Below are 13,102 nucleotides of genomic sequence, written 5' to 3'. Positions count from 1 at the left end.
TGAGAGCAAATGGCTTAAGACACTGTGGCTTTAAGAAAAAATATGAATGGTGCAATAGAAGCATCACCTGTTGTACCAGATAATTAAGAGACTGAAGCTGTTATCAGTGGGTAAAGCTTTTTCCAGCATCTGAAGTGAGACTGCATCTCTGCTTGTCACTACAGCTGTGAAAGGCCCTGGTAGAAAAAGTTGCTAGCCCTGAAATTATTACCCGTCCCTTTCTGGCCTGGAAATGTTTCCTTCCGTAGCAAAGCAATGCCTTTGCAATCTTGCTCCCAGAAAAGCATTTTTATTATATATTTTTAGACCTACAAAACCCCACTTAACAGGCAGATTACAACTGCGCCTGGGATGCAATCCAGTTCCCACTGAAGTCAATAGTGAAACTCCCCTAAATGATAAATAAATCAGTATCTCAGCCTGACTTGGAAATATGTGCCACTGAAAATAAGTGGGAGTTGCTTCTGAATTGAAGATCCTTGTTGCCTATTCAAACCAGTCCAGGAGTGGAAATAGTATTCTAGTTTTTGCAACCGACTTCTGTTATGGGGTAGTGCCCTTTACTAAGTCAAGTATGGTTCTGCTTGTGTAGAATACATACATAGAAACTGACCAGATTTTTAAAAAACTCTTCATAAAACAATAAGTGAAGAATATACGAGTTCCAAACAAGAGGACAGAGAGAGACAAAACTCCAAGGAAGTTGTTATACCACCACACCCAAAGGCTGAAATTGTCCAGAGGAGAAGCTTGTTAAATAATTTATTGATTTATACAAAGTCTTTCCAACTGTAAGAGTTTGGAGCCAACCGAAAATCAAGTAATGCAGTTCTTTCTCCCTTATTCTCTTTAGAAAAGAAAAAAAGAAATTCAAAGGAAACGGAAGATAAACGAAAGCATCCAAACCCCAAAACAAAAGAGGCGAGAAAACCGCTTTTTTCTTTTACACTAGAAATATACATCACAAAAAAATCTGCAATTTCCTATATACAAAGCGGCTGAGTTGGAATCAGGGACCCATATACAAAACAGTAACAAAATCTTGATTGTTAGGAGCAGGAGAGCTACCACAGAAGGGGGAGAAGGGGGTTGCTGTGGGTGGCAAGTATTAACAACAACAAAAAGGCAGCCGTCCTGAGTACAAATAATTCCACCCCATCAGAAGCTCATTTATTTCCCAGTCAGTTCCTCTGATTTAAAATGAAACTGTATTTCCAAGTGTGCGTAGGATAGGGATGTGACTGGGAACTACTAAGCTCCATTGAAAACTAAGGCTGCCACCCTAAGCATGGTTACTACAGAATGAATCCCACTGAACTCAGTGGAACCTACTTTAAAGGAAATATGCCTGTTCTTCATGCACAGCTCCACCCAATCTTAGCCATTTTTACACAGAAGTAAGCCCCAGGGGGGGATGACTGTCAAGTAAGAAAGCTGCATCAGGAGATAACCCAATCCTAAGCACTTTAGCAGCACAATCCTAAACACATTAACTCCAAAATAACAGCGCAATCCCAAACAAGTTGCTCAGAACTAGATCCTATTCAGAGGCCCTTACTCTAGTCAGTTTGCATAAAATTGCATGCAACCATTACAGCAGGATCCTGAGGAATAAAGTCCTATTGAGTTCAATGGGGCTTCCTCCCTCGTATGAGTGCGTTTAGGACTGCCGTTGAAGAGAATCGCTCCGCATAACGTTTACTCAAAAGTAAGCCCTACTGAGTTCAATGGGACTTACCTCCTAGTAAGCAGGCTGAGGATCGCAGCTGAACTGAGCAGCAAAGTCTTTTTCTATTTGGATGGAGCTACATTTTCCAGGGGCGCCTGCTTTTAAGGTCAGATGGTTTGGCTGCCCCTTCCCCAAAGTCCATTTGCTCTCAGCAGTTTCCATTTTTACGCTAATCGGAATAGGGGTCGGTTGGGCATCATGGCGGCTGTTTTGTTTCCAAATGCAGAATGGGGGTAAAAGAGGGTGGGTTGGAAATGGAAAATAAACCAGGGTCGAGTTACCCATAAAAGTTGGAAAGCTTTTCTTGCGGTTTGTGTGTGTTTGGTTTCCTTCCTTCCTGTGCGAGCGACGCGGCTGTGCGTTTGGAGAGTGCGCCCCGTCGGAGAGCAAAGGGGCGCTGCTCCTTGGTTCCCATAACTTAATTCTGTCCGAAATATATATACACACACGCTATTCCCCCCCATACGTGGCGGGCTGTACAAGACGTCGCGGCGGCCAGTCCCGAGGCTGGCTGGGGCTGGCGGCGTCGGCGGCTACCCTGCTTGGCCGGAGAGGACGGGAGGGTCGGGCAGGCGAGAGGGGGCGGCGGGGCGGGCGAGGGCGAGGCAAGGCACGGCCGCAGTCACGACGGCTCCGAGGCGTTGCTGCAGGGGCTGAGCAGGGCCAGCGGGCCCGACGACACCGCGGCGGCGGCGGCGGCGGCTGCAGCGGCCGCCTTGTGCTTCTTGAGGAGCCGCGTGATCTTCTCGTCGTCCGAGTTGGGGTCGAGAGGCTTGTTGTACTCGTCGTCGTCCTCGTTCTCCGAGCTCTCCTTCAGCTTCTCCGTCTCCGAGTCGTGCTTCTTCTTGGCCGACGCCATCTCGGCCGCATGCCGCTTCCGCCACTTCGTCCTCCGGTTCTGGAACCACACCTGCCACGCGGAGCCGGCGAGAGGGCGAGGGAGAGGGAGAGAAAGAGACAGAAAGAGGGGAAGACAAAAACACACGCACATCTTTGGTCACGCGTCTCTCCAGGGCGCAAGTCACAAAGGTTGAAAAACAACAACAACCCAACCCCGACCCGCAAGAGAAACAATCGGGGTGACCACCACGCGCTGGCACCCTATCGAGAAGCAGTGCTGCGCAGTGGTTAGAGTATCGGACTAGGACCTGAGAGACCAGGGTTCAAAATCCCCACCAGACATTAAATTCACTGGGCGACCTTGGGCCAGTCACTGCCTCGCAGGATTGTTGTGGGGATTGAATGAAGAGGGGCAGAAGCATAGGCATAGCTGTCAACTTTTCCCTTTTCTTGCGAGGAATCCTATTCGGAAAAAGGGAATTTCCCTTTAAAAAAAGGAAACGTTGATAGCTATGAGCATAAGGGCTGGAGCTTGGGACTCCTTAGAGAAAAGGTGGAAAATAAACACCATCAAATAAATCTTCAGAGTGCACAGGCCCTGGTCCCCACTTGGGCCATGCTGATGCTCAAAGAGTAACTGCCCTTGGCTTATACAAAACAGGGTGAATCCTTTGTGTTTATATGGTCACTTAACTCGAATTACAAACCCCACTTTAATCTCAAACCTTGGCTGGGAGTAGGTCAGGGTAGCAGAAAAGAATTGCGATTTCCTGGCAGGGAGGGGGGAAGAGAAACATAATTAAGGCTACAATCCTACGGGATCTGGGAGACCAAGATTCAGATCCCCTACTTGACCAGTCACACTTTCTCATCCTAATCTACCTCACAAAATTATCTTGAGGATAAAATAGGGGGAGCATATAGGCCACCTCGGGCTTGTTGGGAGGAAAAGTGAGATATAAACGTAATACTAATACTAATAATAACCGTTGAAGTAAGTGAGACTTCTAAGTAATCATGGTTGGGCAAAGCAGGAAGGGTTACTGGGGAAATCACTCCTTGGCTATAAATCAGTTGCTCATCAGCAGAACTTTACAAAAAGGAAGCCCTAAAGTTTCATGTAAACTACTTGTCAAAATAATGTGAGTGTACACAAGATATTTTCATTGAAACTGAGCTTCCTCCCACCTTCATGTGCTTGGGATGAAATTCCGCAAAGCCCTTATCCTACCATCTCATCACCTTCTTATTCAGAATGTACTCTGGGCTTGCTGAACAAAATGAACCAAACGTGTTGTGATAGTAAACACATTGGAACAGGGAATAATTACTAACGAAGTATGGTACTTGCTAAGGAAGCCAAACCACGTCTACCTGGAAGTAAACCCCGTCACTCCCAGATGACTTTTCACAGGGATGCTGCCCCATTAGGTGCTTACTTCCAGGAAACCTGGAGGGCAACTCCTTGACCACCCAGATGTCCCATTCACTCCTAAAATCTTAGAATCCCAACCCACTTGCATTGGGGAAGGGAAGAGCATGGTGGCCCCATCTGTCGGCCAGAAGGGGAGCAGCTGCAGGGACCGGTGTTTCCTTTCTCCCTGCCAGAAAGAACTGTACAAACTTTGGAACTCAGAACTAGTGCTGAAGCTTGCTTTCCCCCTACTCCCACTCAGTCTTATTTTCCTTTTCCATTACGGCCTTTTCGATAGCCTATGGGTTGCAATCCACTTAGTATTGATTTGGGTTGGGGGTTTGTTTGTTTTTTGGTGCAATAGAGGGTAAAAAATCCCGTAAATAAATATTGGCTGAATGTAGGCAATTTCATTTGACTCTGTTCTGGCTTGGCCAAAGGAAGGCACATGCAGGCATCTATACCCATCCTATATTCTTTATCTGCATGCAGCTCAACACCCCGCACTAAGCTCATGATCCACATCTGCAAAACCAGGGCACACACACACACAAACACTAGCCACCTTGGTAGCTAACCATTCCCAAAGACACAGATCTCCGGAATCCTGTCCACATCCGCATCTTATGCTATCCCATCACTTTGCATCCTATTGGATCCCTGCCCCAAAAGCATCCCCAGTCCTAATTCACACCCCTGGATTTCTCAGCCCAGACCTCAACTTCAGCGGCAGGTGGCTTTCAAGCTGGTTCTCTTTAAGTCATGCTCTGAGCTAAGTTAATGCTCAATGTCCTTTAATGGCTGCCTCCACCCTGTTTATCTAGAAGCAAACCCCACTGAACTTGATGGGACTTATTGCTTAGTACAGAGGATTGTGCTGTTAGGGCAGCTGATTTCATTCCTTCCGTACATACTGGGATGTAAATGACACCAAACCCCAAAAAGGCTTACTTTCATGTAAGCCAAATCAAGCCTTAACAAGGAAGGTGTGACTCCTGAATCCAGAAATTTCTGAGTGGCATTTAAATCTAGCCACTTTTGCATGAAAAAAAAAAGGGGGGGGAGTATTACTTGTGGGAAAGTAGATCAAATCCAGCAAAACCCACTGAGGAATAAACGTGCATCATGTTCCAGCTTCAACTGTATAGAAATATGGTATAGAAAGCCAATTTTTAGGCCTCATAAAAGCACGGGGGGTCTTGACAGGAGACATTTGTCTGGTTATATTGAGGTTTTATTACTGGCCTTCGAGAACAGTAGGAAAACCAGCATCTGAGGATGTTATTTCATGGGAAACTGAGTGCTGACAAATGAACTGCTCAAATAAGACACTGGGACCCCATTGAAAGCCATGATGGGAACTAAGATAACAATCCTAAAAGAGTAAGATCCACTGAATGCAATGCACTTTTAAAAACTGAAATTGCCTCTCAATCCAAATGCAGAATTCCTTGTGATAAAATCAGAAAACTATCTGCTGATAACCTTTTTCAAAAATCCCACGTTTTCCATAAACTTATAAGATCATGAGTTTGTAAGCCCCCCCACACTGACCAAAGAATGATCCACCCCATGTTAAACAATTTTGCAGTGCAGTCCTACACGTGTCTACTCAGAAGTAAGCCAGGCTGAGTTCACTGTTTCTCATTCAAAAGTCACTCTATTATGATCGAATCAGATTTCAACTAATGATGAGGGAAGTAGCGGTGTGTGTGTGTGTGTTAAAGAGCAAGAAATGCCTTGGCTATAAATATTGTTTCAACTCTACATTAAAAACAACTTATGCTTTTAAAGTGTATTGCCTTTTTAAACCGGGGGGGGGGGGACAACAAGACGGCAGAATACACCCCCCCAATCCCTTGCAAACACATTTTATAATCCATCCACAACCTTAATAAATTAATTTTCGGTGCAACCTTATACATTCTTTCTAGGAAGGAAACGGATTGAATAGTGGCATTTCCTGCCATATTTGGGATCAGCTTGCTCATCTCTCTGACCTTCGGAATAACTCCAGAAGATCCCTTAAAGAGGACGCAGATCGGCTGATGCCAGTTTATTTGTAAGTGAACATGCTTAGGGCTGAGGAGCCACAAGGTTTAAATTCATTGTCTTTGGGCTTATCATAATTACGACTTTTAAAAATAATTAGAATTATTAAGATTTTTATTTTGGTAGAGGGAAGACACTAAATCTATCAGATACAGTAAACAGTAAAGCTGTGTGACATCATGCGGTTAGAAAAAATGGAACAAGCTTTAGCGGGCTCCACAAGGCTAATAGCCACGGGCTGTTTCTTAGCACTTGGGCTGTTTCTTAGCACTTCAGTTCTTAACCCCACATATTCTGAACTCATTTATTTACCTCCAAGAGAAGGCGCATAGAGGCACAGCCACTTTGCTGGGGAGTGAAGCCCCACTGAACTGGAGGAATTTACTTCTAAGTAAACTTGCCGCAGACTGGAACTGCTAGTCCCTCCGAAACCAGCTCCCCTTCCGTGCCAGCACTCTTCCCAGTGCAACCTTATAAGTGCCTACTCAGAAGTAAGCCTACCCACTTTGAGTTCTGAGGGACTTATTCTGAGGGGAAAGAGTTGAATACAGTATAGGACTGTTTGTTTGTATTCCTGCTTGCCTGGGAGTAAAAGTGCCACGGAAAAAGGGTCACACTTCTGAGCAGACATGCTTAACATTGCACCGCAAATATGTTTTTTTGCCACCGGAGCCTCGGGCGCCCGAGATGCTGCTGACCGTCGAGGCGACCGGCAAAGGAGGGCTCCTTACCTTGACTTGACTTTCCGTCATTCCCAGCGAGTAGGCGAGGCGGGCTCTCTCGGGTCCTGCCAAGTACTTGGTTTGCTCGAAGGTTTTCTCCAAAGCGAAGATTTGCTGCCCTGAGAAAGTCGGCCGCGAGTGTTTCTTCTTGCCGTCCTTGTCCAAAACCATCCCAGCCTGGGCTGGAGAGAGGGACGAGGGAGCGGAGGGAGAGAAAGAGCCCCGTCAAGCGCCGAGGAAAAACAACAACTCCTGGACCCCAAAGCCTTTTGTGCGCGCCGGGCAGAAACTTCCTCGGCGGATCTCATGCGGACTAGCAACCTGAAATGCCGCCGCAAATCCAACCCGCCCTTTCCCGAGAGCAGCCGCAGAGCTCGGGCCCAGCAGGAAACTTTGTCACCAGCTAGCCTGCAGGAGATGCAACGTCAAGGGAGAGTTTAAAACAAAACAAAAACCAGCGGGTCGTTGTGGAGGCGCGATCGGGGCCACGCAAGACCGTCGAGCTGCTCCATCAGTTTCCCGAAGGCGACCTGGCTAGTTTCGGCTGGCCTTCAGGAAACCGATCCTTGCCGCTTTCATTCCCAGACATAAAAAAAAAGAGCCAACTGGAAGCGTCCTTTTTTGAGGTTGCAGATCCCGGCGCTGGCTCACTCTCTTTCAAAGGGCCACCCCCTCTCCCTAAGTGAAACTCGCTGCCTCTTTATCTGGGACCCGAGCCCTGGAGCCGCTCGGGCAGAAAAGAAGGAGCCCCCCCCCAGCACACCTCGCTCTGCCCATCCGCCTAGGGCTCCCCAAACCAATCCATCTGGACCTGTTTGCTCGCCTCTTTTCCTGGGAATGCGCCCTAGCACCTGTTGCCCGCACCCAGAGCCCAGCCGTGCAACTTGCGAAGCGATAGAGAGAAAAGAGGCGCCTCCGAGCATGTGCAGAGTGCTGTTCCACCCCGTCTCTCCTAATGATCGCAGGGCTTGATGGGCCGGGCATTGGCACCTCTAATTATCAGGATTGGGGAAGTTTAAAAGGAATCTCCTTTTTCTGCAGAGATCCTCCCCTCCTCCCTCCCAGCCCCGGCTCCTCGCCCCCCCCCCGCCCCGCCGCCGCCTTCTTACCGGGACAGGCGAGCCGGGGGTCCCTCCAGGGCGCCCCCTGCATGACTCCGGGCCAGAAGATGGGCGGCCTGCCGGGCAGCTCGGCCAGGGGCTTCGGGTAGCGGGACACGGCCGCCGGGTTGAAGTACATCCCGGCCGCGGCGGCCCCGGCCAGCCCGTTGAGGCGAGGCAGGCCCGTGAGGAGGCTGCTGGCGGCGGCGGCCACGGGCCTGCCCAGGATGTCGCTGATGCCGTGCGGGGTCCCCAGCGGGATCTGCGCGTTGAGTCCGCCCAGCGAGGGCGCCTTGAAGCCGGCCGGGCTCTGCAGGGCGTAGGGGAAGAGCGACGTCTTCATCTCGGCCATGTTGTGCAGCGCCGCCAGCGGGGCGCTGCTCAGCACGAAGGCGCCCGGCGGGCGGTTAGCCTCCATCTGCCCCACGGCTAACATTGGCGGGCATCAAGGGGCGGGCGAGGCCGAGCGGGAGCGGGGAAGGCGGCCCCGAGGGCCGGGCAGGAGTCCGCCGCCTCGCCGACTCCCCGGGAGCCGCAGAAACCAGACACTTCGCCGCCGCCTCCTCCTCCTCCTCCGTTCCTGTTTTTGGCGGGAATTGGCCCGCAAGGCCGCTGCAAAGTTTTGCTTCGGTTCTCCTAAGCGGCGGCGGGAGCGCTCGGCGGCCGGCGCTCCTTCGCTGGAGGGCGGCTTCAGCCGCAGCAACTCCCGGCGGGAAGTTCTCCGGCCAAGAAGGGGAGGGAGAAGGAAGGCGGGCCGGCCGCAAAGCCTCGCTGGAAAAACCAGCCACGACAACGCCAATCTCCGCGGCTCAGTTTTCTTCTTTGCAAGCTTTTAATTTTAGGAAATAACTTTTTTGGGGGTGGGGGGAATTCTCCCAAATTTGGAAGTCCTCTCGAAGATCGGGAATTGGTGCCGGAGTATATATATATGTATATATTTATATTTTTCTCTTTTTTTCCTTCTCCCCTCCCCCCCTTCCAAAAAAAAATCAAATAAATGCTTTTTTATTTCGTTCTTCCCAAAGCAAGGAGTTTTCCCTCCCGGCGAAATGGACTCGAGCGCTTGGAGTCCCGGAGTCGGGACAAGATGCGCTGATAACCTCGCAGGCACCTGCCAGCCGAGCTCTCGGATTGGTCGCGCTCTCTTCCGAGGTCGCTGCTATTGGCCAATGGACGGGCATTCCGGTCTGCCCGCTTTGCATGCGCGTCATGGAAGTGTGTGCTGGAAGGGGCGGGGCGGGGGAGGAGGGCGCGCGGCGGAGAGAGATCAGAAGATTGCGGGGGAGAAAAAGAGCAACATTAAATGAAGGTTCTATTATAAAGTCAAGGTACTTTAAATGGCTGTAAATTTGCCCGCTGATTTATCTTTCCGACGACTAAATAAATCCCGTTGAATGGGAGTTTAGTTAGGCTTAAGGGTCCCCTCCCTTCCTCTTTTCCTTTATAAGGAATCGGCAGTATATATATATATTTATATATATATAAAGGTACATATTTCATGTTCTCGTAATCGTGCAGATCAGCAAGAACTTTTTTTTTTTAATCGACCAGGCAAAGTCACTTTCACAATGGAACTATCCCTTCATTGTCTAACATTGCGTAAAAAACACAAACCAGCAGGGCTTTTTACAGTAAACCAACCGAGTCTAAACGGAAGAGGAGCTGAAGAGAGAAAGAGAGATTGAATTTGCCGTTTGCGGATCTTTTCCTATCCCTCAAGAATTGTCTTCCCTATCTGTTTTCTCACCCGGGAGCTCAATAAATAAGCGTGGAATAAGCCGCAAGGAAGGCTCTTTAGGCGTGTGGCCCGCGAGTCTTTTAGCTCTATTAAGATCCGCGGCGCAGATGATTATCTGTGCGTGACTCTCGCCTCCTTTTATTGCCTGGACTCGCTTCTGATTTGTATCAATCTTATCTAGCAAAAGGCCTTTAAAAGACCTTTTGTCCTTATTGATCACATCGTGGACTATTGTCACCGACCTGTCTTCCCCCCCCCACCTCCCCCTTCCCTCTTTCCGACTTTACAGTTGCTTTTTTAAGGCGACCGAGAGATTGGCAAGGTGGTTTGGAAACTGGCCCCTGACCAACACTCCGCTCGCCCGAGCCTTTGATTTGACGGGCATAAATGACCTCCTTCTGCACCCGCCTAGGAATCGTGCCTTCCTCGGCTATTCCTGATTTTTTAACATTTGAAAGGCGTAGATCAAGAAAACCTTCCGGACATCATTCATGATAGTAGTCAGCCGCCCATCCTACGAGGTACCTGAAACGCTGGCAAAGTTGACACAAAATTTCTGTTGAGTTTTCAAAAAATTAAATAGGGATTTTTCTTATTTAAAACGAGGAAGAAACGGCTCCATGCGTCAATTCTAAACGCGCTCTACCGGGCTTTCAGAATTTCAGCTCCAATATGTATTGCTACTTTTTTTCTTCTTTTTTTTAATGATAACATCCATTCCGGAAAGTAAGTCTGACATAAATAAGTTGCAACTCATTTAAAGGGAATGTAGTCAGGATTAGAATGCTGTCTACTGCTTCTCAGTGATCATTTTCCTTTTTAATCGAGGTGGTATAATAATGTTGGGAAATGTTTCTGAAGAAGCTTGCTTATTAAATTCGTGTTTTTATCTGTCAAAATAGTACCTCAACCCTATTATTTTGAAGCCTGGCAAATGACTTTTAAGGGGAATCCAGAGTGATTCTTATGGTGAAAGGGTCCTTTTCAGAAAGAAAGGAAAAAGCTGAACCCGTGTGATTGTGCGTCAAAACCTGTTTTCAGACGACCACGAAGTAAATCCTGATTTGTTGGCACTACGCTAGTTCTCCATTTTATACAGTGTTACCTCGGGTTACATACGCTTCAGGTTACATACGCTTCAGGTTACACACTCCGCTAACCCAGAAATAGGCCCCATTAGCTAAAGTGGTGCTTCAGGGTAAGAACAGTTTCAGGTTAAGGACGGACCTCCGGAAGAAATTAAGTACTTAACCCGAGGTATCACTGTACACCCAATTAACCTGTGTAAAATGCTACGTGAACTGCAGCTCTTCGGATGCGTGTTTGCACGTTTCCCCCGCAGCAAATACAAGACACGCATCTTAACAGGAAAGGGCTTAGCTGCACGATGGCGTGTGTGCCATGTAATTTTCACTCGTGCCCATAGTGGAGTTTACTTCCAAGTTGCGTATCCAGGATAGTGGTGTCTCCTGACAATCATTTACAGTACTTGGAAACAAATCTCGGATTCTGCCCCAGTATCCTTTTCTTACAGCTGTAGCCCCAGAAGCATTAATTAAAATATTTTATTTGGATTTAAAACAACAACAAAAACCCTCATTCTCCCCCAAGCGCAATTAACCGTTACATCTGCAGTTCAGAAAGGGTGGGTTTTGTCTCTAAAAGCAAGGAAACACGTACACCTCCCCTCACTCAGACGTAGAAGAGAGTCTGTGTGCCCGCTGGGAATTAACAGCATCAACGGAGACGCAGGCCTTCTGTGCGGATCCGATCTCGAAAGTTGCCTTTTGATCTGCTGCTCAAGTCTGCTGTTCTCCAGATCGCCCGTTTCCTAGTCTTCACCTCTCGCCCAACACAACCACATCTGGAGGGGCAGGAAAAATCTCAGGGCATTGCTTGTCCAGCCGCCTCGGACTTCTCTCCCGGTTCTGGTATTCTGGGATGCTCGCTGCCCAGTCGAAGCGCAGCTCCGTCGAGGGTCCTGTCCTCGACAGCAGCTCCTAGCCTCTTCTATAATGCGGTCCGAAGGGAACTTCGGGTCGGGAGCTGGAAACCTATCGATTTCAGGGGGACTCCTCCACACCATCACATCAATCGGATAGGGAATTGGACGGAGATGGTTAGGTGAATAGGCCAACTCTGAAAAGCCATTACTGGGATTTGCTCCGGAAGAGTAACTTCCATCCCACCACTCACCTGACCAAAGTGGGCATCTGCAACCCCAAATTTTTGCCTTTCGGAGATCAGCTTTGCATTGACCACGGTGGCTTGCTTTGTGCAATGTCCGAGTTCTCAGACTAATAATAATAGCAACATTTTATGGTTGTTGCTGTTGTTAAATAGCGACATATGTTGCTAAACAACATTTATTATGATTATTGATGATGAAGAAGAAACATAATTCCTATGACGTTTGCATGGTTTAAAGTACGGCTGTAAATTTGTATTGATTTTATTGTTTTGCCGTTCTGTAAACCGCTTGGAAGGTTGTTGGTTTATTTTACGAAATAAAACAAACAAATAAAATGTTGATGGTGATAACACATATTGAGGGCTTGGGAGAAATCTTGAGAAGGAAATGTGCCTTTCTCAAAGTTCATTCAAAAGTGCGTTTACTACGGGTTGAGGTTCCTAACAGTTTCTTACGCTTGGCTTTAATGGAGTCTCTGTCGAGATCCACTTTTCTATTCCCTTAGGAGGGACCGGCCGAAGTGAAAGGATCCCACGCCTCCTTTAGCCCTTTGGGATCAAATCCCGTCCAGGGACTTTTCTGGGACTTTTCTCTCGCAGAAAAGAAAGCGTGGGGTGATCTCATTCCCCCACTTGCTGCTGGGCTGCTTCGAGGAGGTCCCGGGAGCTTGAGACGGTGGTGGCGACAGAGAGAATATTACATTTTCAATGGAGCGGTTGGCAGAGATAACGACAGGAAAAAGATGTATCTCCCCTCCCGCGCCTCCTCCTCCCTCGCAGCCTCCGCTGTCCAGCCAGTAGGAAGCTGCCGGAGGATCTGGCTCTGCAAGACACGCCTACAAAACCTACAACTTCCCATCCCTCGGATCCAAGTGTCGCCCAAGTGTGAGATTCAAGGGACCAGATTCCAGCTGGCGTTGCATTGCCTTGGGGGAAGTACTTCTGTCCAGGAGTAACATTCCTAGTGAACACAGCACAACTAGTATAACATTTAAATCCCAGTGACTTCAGTTTCGGCTGGTTTGTGGATTAGGTTTAGATAAACTGTATGTATCTTTTAACTATTTATGTGCTTCTTTTAATGCTAAAAATGCCCTCTATGTCACATCAGGTAAAAGAAATATAAGAACAACCAGCAGCAACCATAGTTTTAGTAGGTCTGTCAACTAGTTTAAGCTCTTCAATAGTTCATCTTTTAGCGGATTAACCAGTTAATCAATGACATTTATATACGATTAGCCATTGCATAATCCCAGTGAAGGTGCCTTTTGGAGGATATATTGAGAGAAGGCAACTGGTTTTCCTTAAATGTCAAAA

The 13,102-nt window shown here is 48.0% G+C and overlaps 1 protein-coding gene across 2 annotated transcripts; it reads right to left on the bottom strand.

Moving 5' to 3' along the window:
• Window positions 1-728: 728 nt before the first annotated feature.
• Window positions 729-8,943, bottom strand: NKX6-2 (NK6 homeobox 2). Of its 2 annotated transcripts, none has more exons than XM_079976157.1 (3): window positions 7,867-8,943; window positions 6,767-6,934; window positions 729-2,639 (listed from the first exon to the last, which is right to left on the bottom strand). In XM_079976157.1, the coding sequence occupies exons 1-3, from the start codon at window positions 8,291-8,293 to the stop codon at window positions 2,263-2,265; spliced, it is 972 nt and encodes a 323-aa protein (XP_079832283.1). In that variant the 5' UTR covers window positions 8,294-8,943; the 3' UTR covers window positions 729-2,262. The 2 variants fall into 2 exon arrangements, with proteins under 2 accessions (XP_079832283.1, XP_079832284.1); XM_079976158.1 differs by having other exon boundaries at window positions 2,268-2,639; window positions 6,767-6,939.
• Between the last annotated feature and the right edge of the window lie 4,159 nt (window positions 8,944-13,102).

This window comes from Podarcis cretensis (genome assembly GCF_951804945.1).
Source record: "Podarcis cretensis genome assembly, chromosome: 5".
In the NCBI taxonomy this organism is placed as follows: Eukaryota; Metazoa; Chordata; class Lepidosauria; order Squamata; family Lacertidae; genus Podarcis; species Podarcis cretensis.
This window is presented reverse-complemented; position numbering and strand designations above follow the sequence as displayed.

What these genes read in the sequence shown, in the direction of transcription:
- NKX6-2 (XM_079976157.1), bottom strand. Translation starts at nt 8,293, where the DNA reads ATGTTAGCCGTGGGGCAGATGGAGGCTAACCGCCCGCCGGGCGCCTTC. An exon ending in CCCCCGGCTCGCCTGTCCCG is followed by an intron (nt 6,935 to 7,866) that starts GTAAGAAGGCGG and finishes TCTCCAGCCCAG; the next exon opens with GCTGGGATGGTTTTGGACAA. An exon ending in TGACGGAAAGTCAAGTCAAG is followed by an intron (nt 2,640 to 6,766) that starts GTAAGGAGCCCT and finishes TCCGCGTGGCAG; the next exon opens with GTGTGGTTCCAGAACCGGAG.